General features: G+C 41.8%; 1 protein-coding gene across 1 annotated transcript in view; it reads left to right on the forward strand.

The window, feature by feature from the left end:
* The window catches only part of LOC135091366 (uncharacterized), a 40,335-nt gene that overhangs the window by 5,067 nt on the left and 25,390 nt on the right, over window positions 1-9,878 (forward strand). The window contains exon 2 of the mRNA XM_063988949.1: window positions 54-407. Coding sequence (XP_063845019.1) covers window positions 54-407 — 354 coding nt within the window. The remainder of the gene's footprint in view (window positions 1-53; window positions 408-9,878) is intronic.

Consider the following 9,878-nt stretch of genomic DNA (forward strand, 5'->3'; position numbering starts at 1 on the left):
ACCACCACCACCACCACAACAGCACCTTAGTCGCCTTCGGTTTCTCCCTGCAGGCACCAACACCCGGCGACACCCACACCACCTACATCCCAAGGCCACCACCACTTCAGCCCCTCCACTGTCATGGCGGCGTAGGTCACGGCGCCCTACTAGGCTGCCCCACCCAAGCGGCCACAGCACAAACAGCAGCGCCCCACAGCGACAGCAGCAGCAGATTTCCCGCCTCTCATTCCCTCCAGTCTTCAGAGTCTCAAAGGGGGATATTTCACCGGGAGGGACCCCTTGGCGCCCCCTGTCCCTCCCCCTCCCCCTTAGGCGCCATGTCTCGCCCTAGAAGGCTCACCCCTCTCCTGCTGCCGCCACTTCTCCTGCTGGTGGCGCTGCTGGTGCCTTGCTGCCCTGCTGAAGTGAGTGTGATATCTGTTTTGTGTTGTTTGTGTTGTGTTTTGTGTGTTTGTGTTTGTGGTTCTTCTTCTTATTCGTCTGTTATGCTTTATTTTTTGTTTCTGTGTTTTTCTGTGTCTTTCTTAAATAATACAACTTAATAATCTACCCTTCAAATTATTTTTTTTTCCATTTTTCTCTCTAATATCTCGTCATGTCCGTTTTCTTTACCTCCTCCCTTCCCGTAACGCAATAGCTGTATGGAATGGAAGAGGTGATGAAGGGGTGATAGAGAGGTGATGGGGGAAATACATAGGGCCCTGAGGGAAAAGAAAAAAAGAACAAAGTATAGGGAGAAGGTGAAAAATAAAATGCTTTGGGAGACTACGAAAAATGTGGGACAGAAGGGAGAGGAGAGATGTTAAGAGGAAGAGGCAAAGTTCTGGAGGAAAGTGGGTATTGGGAGGAAAAAACGCAGCTGCAGGGGAGGAAAGAGGGGGAGGGGGTGGAAAGAAGAGGAAAGCATTTGGAGGAATATTGTAGAGGCGACGAGTGTTTTGCAGATTTGATGTGGAGGAAAGAAATGCCAGAAGGGAAAAAGAAAGGGAAAAAGGAAGGGGTTTATGGGAAAAGTGAGTAGGGAGGTTATACAGAGATGAGGGTGAAGGAAATGGTGACGATAGTGATGGTGATGGTGGTGGTAGTAGTAGTAGTAGTAGTAGTAGTAGTAGTAGTAGTAGTAGTAGTAGTAGTAGTAGTGTAGTAGTAATAATAATAATAATAGTCATCATCATCATCATCATCATCATCATACCATCGCAAAAATAACGTCACATATAAACACACACACACACACACACACACACAGACAGACGCCCTCACCTACCATTATCCCCCCTTTCCCCCTCCCCCCATCTCTCTCACACTCTCTCTCTCTACTTACCTCCTGACCAAATGACAAATTGCTTTCCCTCCTACTCCCCCTTCCCTCTCCCTCTCTTCGCAAGGTGAGAGGGAGAGGGGAGGGTGTTGACAAAACGCTCTTTATGCCGGAAGCTAAAATGGCCTTTTTGCAAGAGGTCTTAAGAGTTGCAATTTGCTTGTTTTGTGAAAAGAAGGTGGGAGGGAGAGAGAGAGAGAGAGGAGGGAGAGAGAGAGAGAGTGGGGAAGGAGGGAGGGAAAAATGCGAAGCGATGAATAGGGTGAATGGAAGGAAATTGAGGGAGAGAATGAAGGAGAGAAGGATTAGAGGAGAGGGTGTGGAGACGAGAGAAGGAAGGAAGGAAGGATGGAAGGATGGAAGGAAGGGAGCAAAAGAGAGGGAAAGAAAGGACGGAGGGTAAACGAGAACGAAGGAAATAATAAAAAAAGGCTGAATAAAGGAAAAAAAGGAAGGAGGAAAGGAAAATAATAAATGAAAGAAGATAAAAAAAGAAGAATGGACAGGTGGCAGAAAAATGGAAGAAAGACAGAATGAGAGGAGGAAAAAAAAGAGAGAGAGATAAAGAAAGGAAGAAAGACAGCGAGAGAAGAGTGATAAGTTAAGAATATGAGAAAAAAAAAAGGAAAATGAAATAATGAGCTGGAAGATGGAAGATAAAAAGGAGGAGGAGGAGGAGGAGGAGGAGGAGGAGGAGGAGGAGGAGGAGGAGGAGGAGGAGGAGGAGAAGGAGGAGGAGGAGGAGAGTAAGAAATAAGGCAATAAGAACAAAATAAGGAGAAAGGTTAGAGAGAGAGAGAGAGAGAGAGAGAGAGAGAGAGAGAGAGAGAGAGAGAGAGAGAGAGAGAGAGAGAGAGAGAGAGAGAGAGAGTACACAACCTCAGTGTAGTCATTGCCTCACTTACACTATAAACCTAAATTATGAGACATTTTGGTGTCCTTATCTTCCTCTACACCTACACTCCTCCTCCTCCTCCTCCTCCTCCTCCTCCCCCTCGTCTTCCAGGCCAGCAAATAAAATTCCCTAGATTACAAACTCATTCTTGCGTTATGTTTCCTCCGGGACGTGTCTTCACCTACGTAGCCTCTCTCTCTCTCTCTCTCTCTCTCTCTCTCTCTCTCTCTCTCTCTCTCATAACAAGTTTCACATTCGGGCCCCGCGTTTCCAAACTCCTGACCCGAGAATTTCATTTAAAGCGGGCGCAATATGATGGTGACGCTAAATCCCACACCTGTTTGTATCCTGGTAATTCATTCCGTGTGTGTGTGTGTGTGTGTGTGTGTGTGTGTGTGTGTGTGTGTGTGTGTGTGTGTGTGTTGGGTTTGGGGATTCTCTTGTTTCGTCTGTCTCTCTCTCTCTCTCTCTCTCTGTGTGTGTGTGTGTGTGTGTGTGTGTGTGTGTGTGTGTGTGTGTGTGTGTGTGTCTGTTTTTGTTTGGGTGTCTGTTTCTCTCTGTCTCTGTTTCTGTGTCTGTCTTTGTCTGGTTCTAGTTCTCTGTCTGTCTGTCTGTCTGTCTCTTTCTCTCTCTCTCTCTCTCTCTCTCTCTCTCTCTCTCTCTCTCTCTCTCTCTCTCTCTCTCTCTGTTACCATTGCCCCTTTCCTCTTCCTCCTCCTCTTCCTTCTCTTCCTCCTCCTTCTCCTCCTCCTCTTCCTCCTCCTTCTCCTCTTTCATGTCTTTCACTTTCTATATGATCTTCAATTGATTTGGGTATAGTTTGCATTCTCTATTCTTCTAAAAACATAAGAATTTGTTTTTCTTTTTATAGATTTATTTCTCACATTTTTCTTTAGTTACCTTCTTAATTTGTTAGAGATTCCCTTGTTCTCTTTGTCTCTCTCTCAACAACAACAACAACAACAGTGACATTAATAACAACAACAACAATGACATAAACAACAACAACAACAACAACAACAACAACAACAACAACAACGAGAAACAAAAACACCACGTCAGCATCATCAACACAACAGGCTCATCACCAGCAACAGAACGCAGCGCCTTTCACTCAGCTCGCCAGACCGTGTGTATATACCAGCCAGCCAATCACGGCCTCCCGGATCGCACAGGCAGCCAATCAGCGTGAAGTGCATCTCGAGTTAGCCAAAGTGAACGCGACCTCTGAACTAACTAGAATGGCGTGTCTTGGGGTCTTGTTTAGGTGATTAGTAACAGGGCGAGAAGTTGGTATCTATTTCCTGGTCTAATTAGTTGTGCTTTGCCTTGTAGTTGTGCTTTGTGTGTATTGGAATGGTAGTGTTGATCGTTTATTTCTTCCCTGCAAGGTTTTTTAATGTTTTTTTTTATTCATCGGTGAGTTTTGGATATTTTTGTTCTCTTCAATATACTGCAGTCGGTTTAGTGTTTTTTTTAAGCTTAGAAGGATAAATTTAGCTTCCTCTCTCTCTCTCTCTCTCTCTCTCTTTCTCTTTTTCATGTCCCTGTAAACTTTTCTTCTTAATTTTGCAGTGCTTTCAGAGAGAGAGAGAGAGAGAGAGAGAGAGAGAGAGAGAGAGAGAGAGAGAGAGAGAACACTCACGAGGTACGACACTCTGCTCTTGTGATATATGGTGATGAGCGACAACACGAGGTACACACAGCAATAACACTACATCGAAGTACACTACCCTTATGAAACTCAGCTTGTATCATACTCTAGTAAATTAAATAGTGTAGGTAGCATATGGGCCCAATATTCCGGAGGTTCTGACTACAGCACAACATGACGCCCGTGGAGGATGCTCGATTTGACTAACTAATGGTGTGAGATGATTACGCGATTCTCTGGCGCCGCTTTCCGCTCCTCCTTTGTTCTCCGTGTCACCGAGATGCCAGACGTAGGAGAAAAGAGGGAAAGGGAAAGAAAGGTTGAATTTTATTACTTCTTTTGCTTTTTTTTTTTGTGTGTGTGTAAGAGGAGTTAAAAGGATTGAAAAAAATTACTATAGGAAATTAATTAAGTTACAGTGCTGCAGCAGTGAAGCCACAGTTGGAGGACACGGGAAGGGAAAAAAAATGTGACTGCTTTTCTTTTTTTTTTTTTTTTTTTTCTTTTATGGAAGTAAAAAACATATAGGAAAAATTTAATCATAGGAAATTAATTAAGTTATGGCGCCGCAACATAACAAACCTAAACTATCCCAACCTAAGCTAACAATTTTACATAACTTAACTAACCTAACGTAACTAACCTAACCTATCAAACCTAACCTAACTAACCTAACCTAACCTAACTAACCTAACCTAACTAACTTAACAAACCTAACCTAACCTATCAAACTTAACCTAACTAACCTAACCTAACTAACCTAAGCTAACTAACCTAACCTAACCTAACAAACCTAACTAACCTAACCTAACTAACCTAACCTAACCAAGGCTTCCTAATGACCACTACCCCCCCACCGAGAAGCCACGAAGCGACATCGAACCCACAACCTTGAGTCCGCGCCGCGCCCCGCCCCGCAGCGCCACCTGAGCCCCAATAAATAATGGATTACTGTTGTGGATTACTGCGCTGCTGCTTCGTAATGCCGGATTTGTGGCTTGTGGTGCAATTACTTGGCTACCGGAGTTTAGTTATTTAGCTATTGATTTTTTTTTTCTCTCTCTCTCTCTTTTTTTTTTTAAGCTTGGTCTCGGTAAATATTGGATTAAATGCGTGGATTATACCAGAATGATCACATGTAACGCTAATATTTTTTATCATTAACCCTTTCGCAGTAGTATGTAACAGTTCACTATACTTAAAAACTCTGGACGAAATCTTTGCAATTACCTTAAAAAAAAAAAGAAGATAAGGGGAATTGAATGAATAGATTTTCCGATTCCTGGCACGCATCACGAAGAGAGGCGGCTGTGGAAAGGAAAAGGAGTTTCTTAAAGTAGGTTTTGATAAAGGAAAAGTGAAGGTATTGATATTTGCAGTTGTATTTTGAAGCTATTTATTTATTTATTTATTCTATTTATTTATTCATTTATTTTTTTCTTTTTGTCGTTGAAATACTGCCACTACACAAACAAAACACTGGTATTTTTGGCTCTTAATACGTGGAGTTATCTTTTAAAGTTATTGTTTTTTTCTTTTTTTTTTTTTCTTTTTTTTTGTCGTTGAAATATTGCTACTACTGAATTTCTTTCTTTTCTTTCTTCTTTTCTTTTCTTTTCTTTTTTTTTTGTCACTAAAATACTGCTACTACTAAAACGAAGCACTTTGACACACGCATTTTGGTTACTAATACGTGCAGTAATCCCTTGAAGTCCACGTGTTGTTTTACCATTAGAGTGTCTCATATCAATTACCCAGAACTGTCTTTTTGAAATCGCTGGTTTGTTTCGTCAAGGAAATACCTGATATCAAATTTTTGCATCCTTGGTTCCGTTTGGTGCCTTATTAAATGAAAGGAAATAGTGATGAGCGATTATTCTCCACTTATCAGTTTTTTTATCCCCCGTAATTACTGTTTTCTTTTTCGAGGCGTGACTTAATAAATTGTTAACACGGAAAACTGATAATTAATTCTTTAGTTATTAGTGTTCAGATATTTATAGTTATTAGTGTTTCTCTCTCTCTCTCTCTCTCTCTCTCTCTCTCTCTCTCTCTCTCTCTCTCTCTCTCTCTCTCTCTCTCTCTCTCTCTCTCTCTTCTTTCATCTTTTCATTTCGTTTCTTATTTTATTTTTTTTCCGCTTCCTGTATTTTCTTTTCCTCTTCCTTCCTCTTCTCTCTTGTGCATTTCTTTCCTTTCCTCTTGTTTCTCTTCCTTTACTTTTCTCCCCTCTTTTCCCTCTCGTTTCTCTTTCTATAAGGCATCTCTTTTGTTTCCTTTATTTTCCTCTCTTCACTTCTTTCCTTCTTTCCTCTCCTCTTTTTCCTTTTTCTTTCGTTATTCTCCTCTCCTCTATTCTCCTTTCCCTTTCTCTTATCCCTTCCTCTCCTCTCCTATCCACTCCTCTCTTCTCCTCTCCCTCTACTATTCTCTCATCTCTCCTCTCTTCTCCTCTCCTCTTCCCTCCTCTCTTCTATCCCTTCCTCTCCTCATTTTTATTTATTTTTTTCATTCTGCAAGCCGTATTTTCCGTTTCCTCTTCCTCTTCCTCTTCCTTCCCCTCCTCTCCCTCTCCCTCTCTCCCCCCGACGCGGAAGTACATCAGTGAATCTGTTTTAATAATATGCAAATTCTGGTGATACACGCCCATGGTAAAAATGTTATATCTTTTAAAAATGAGAAACTTCAAACGTTTACGAATGGACGAAAAGAGATAGAAAGGGAGAGAGAGAGAGAGAGAGAGAGAGAGAGAGAGAGAGAGAGAGAGAGAGAGAGAGAGAGAGAGAGAGAGAGAGAGAGAGAGAGAGAGAGAATGACAAAGGACACCAATAAATTACACAAAGGAATACGAAAAGAGGGAATAGGAGAGAAGGGTGATGAATAACGGAGGAAAGGAGAAAAAGTAATGAATGGCGGGGTGAATAGAAGGAGAACATGAAAAATTAGAGGACTCATTTTGAAAACAGTTTACCAAAATAACAAATAAAAATAAAAATAAGTTAATAAATAGAAAATAAATAAAAAAGCAAGTTTGGAACATTCACAAAATGAGGAAAAGTTTGTTTCAGTCATCTCTTCATATTAGCTCTCTCTCTCTCTCTCTCTCTCTCTCTCTCTCTCTCTCTCTCTCTCTCTCTCTCTCTCTCTCTCTCTCTCTCTCTCTCTCACTCACTCTGATAATTTTCTGCTCAATAAACTTTTCTTTTCCTCTTATAACTTTAAAGATATTTTTGACAGTTAAATTCTTTCCTTCAGAGAGAGAGAGAGAGAGAGAGAGAGAGAGAGAGAGAGAGAGAGAGAGAGAGAGAGAGAGAGAGAGAGTAATGGAATGGGGAGGAAGACTGATTATTCCTGTCATTCCTTCCTCTTAATTAATATCTAAGCCAGATGTTGATGAGCGTGGGACTGGCCAGCTGTGTGTGTGTGTGTGTGTGTGTGTGTGTGTGTGTGTGTGTGTGTGTGTTTAGGATGACAAACACAAACACATAACAGAAGACAAACAGACAGACAGACAGACAAACACAAACAAATATATATAAACAAATAACAAGAGAAACAAACAAACAAACAAACAGACAAACAGATATACTGTACATGTAAGCCAATAGAAAGACAGACAGACAAACAGACACGCAAACACAGACAGAGACAGACAATAAAGACAGAAAGACAGAAAAAGACAAATAAACACACACACACACACACACACTAGCAAAAGGAAAATCAGAGAAAAGAACAAACAGACAAGAACACAAAGGAAATAAAGAGAGAAAGAAAGACAGAAAGCCAACCACACACACAAACAAACAGACAAAAGACACACAAGGAGAGAAAGAAATAGGGAAAGAAAGAAAGAGATTAAGTAAGAGAGAAATGGGAGGAAAAACTGGTCACGCACAAACACACGCACGCGCAAACAAATAAGCTGAGACGCAATTAATTCTTCCTCTCGCCTTTCATGGTCTCTCTCTCTCTCTCTCTCTCTCTCTCTCTCTCTCTCTCTCTCTCTCTCTCTCTCTCTCTCTCTCTCTCTCTCTCTCTCTCTCTCTCTCTTATAAAATGCCATTAATCTTCATCACTTCATTTCTAACAATTTTCTCGTAACAAGATTTCGTAATGTCTATCTTTAAAGTCTCTACGTCCCTCCCTCTCTCTCTCTCTCTCTCTCTCTCTCTCTCTCTCTCTCTCTCTCTCTCTCTCTCTCTCTCTCTCTCTCTCTCTGCGCATAACAAACAAGGCGGTCGTATCGAGATTAATAGTTTCCAGCCTGGCATTTTCCTACGGCCTGTGGAAAGAAAATTGACTGCTGGTGTTGTTTATGTCCCCCTCTCTCCCTCTCCCTCTCTCCCAAGCACTGCGACAATATTTGCTTCCTTCCTCCCCTCCCCTCCACCCTCCTGCTCTGCCTGACTGCTGATAATGCTTCCCTAATCGCGTGTTTAAAGGGAGTGCCAGCGTGTGTACGTTTCTGAGGCTTGTTTGTACGATGGTAGTAAAGTACGGTAATGATTTGTTCACGTGTACGATGTTTTGAGGGTGGTAAGGGGGAGTACTGTTGGTGGAGGTGGAGGATAAGGAGGAAGTGGTGGAGGAGGAGGAGTACGTGGAGGAGCAGGAGGAGGAGAAGAAAAGGAGGAAAATTAGATGAATATAGACGAAAGAGATATACTATAACTACTACTATTACCACTACCGCTACAACAGCACAATAACAACTACTACTACTACTACCACTATTTCTACTACTACTACTATTACCGCTATGATAAAACTAATAAAACCACACAGATACCCCAAAGCCAAAAAAGAAACACACACAAAAACAAACATTTATCAGGAACCTTCCTTTTACTCGGGATCACAAAACAAGTGCAAGCATTCTTAGCTCCTGATGATGACAATGACTAATCCGTTGATATTCAAAGCGATACACTTGATCTTGATCTTGACATGTGATCACGCTCTAAACGCTGGTGTGGAATCCTCTGTTTATACGGGGTACCTAATCGAGTGAGCCTGTCCTGATGATGATGACCACTCTTGTCGCTGTTTTATGGGGGCGGTGGCTGTCTAGTGGCTGGAGAAATAGGAAGTAATTACTCATGGTTTATCAGTTAACGCCACCGATTCCATTATAATGAACGTGAGGCGATGAAGTTTAATATACGGTGTTTTCATCAGATTTATGGCCCCTTGAGATGAGAGAGAGAGAGAGAGAGAGAGAGAGAGAGAGAGAGAGAGAGAGAGAGAGAGAGAGAGAGAGAGAGAGAGAGAGAGAGAGAGAGAGAGAGAATACACAATGATGACAAAAAAGTACATAGCTAGGAAAATATAACTCACAAATGCACACACACACACACACACACACACACACACACACACACACACACACACACACACACACACACACACACACACACACACACACACAGTCCACCGTTTATTCTGAGCACCGGACCTTAAATGCTTAAAGATTCTTGCGTGGACTCTCTCTCTCTCTCTCTCTCTCTCTCTCTCTCTCTCTCTCTCTCTCTCTCTCTCTCTCTCTCTCTCTCTCTCTCTCTCTTTCATAACTCACGTACCAACAAACATGGCCGCTCCGGGAAGTTAAATTAAATCCACCGAAATATTCTTGAGCTCGATGACAAGGTGGAGGAACGTACCTCTCTCTCTCTCTCTCTCTCTCTCTCTCTCTCTCTCTCTCTCTCTCTCTCTCTCTCTCTCTCTCTCTCTCTAGAACAGCCTCATCTTGCTGATACAAAAAAAAATTCAAATAAAAATCCTGTTTCCATTCCATTAAAAAAAATAAATAAATAAATAAAAGTAAATAAAAAACAAACAAAAGAAAAACAATTACATCGATTATAGCCAGAATGCTGAACACCCCTAGTTACATATCCCTTATTTATCACCCCTTATTAATTACCCTTAAGGAGAGGAAGGGTGGAGAGCGAAGGGGAGTAGGAGAAGGAGGGTGAAGGGGAGTCGGTGCATGGGGGGAAAGG

This window comes from Scylla paramamosain, chromosome 37 (assembly GCF_035594125.1).
Source record: "Scylla paramamosain isolate STU-SP2022 chromosome 37, ASM3559412v1, whole genome shotgun sequence".
Taxonomy (NCBI): Eukaryota; Metazoa; Arthropoda; class Malacostraca; order Decapoda; family Portunidae; genus Scylla; species Scylla paramamosain.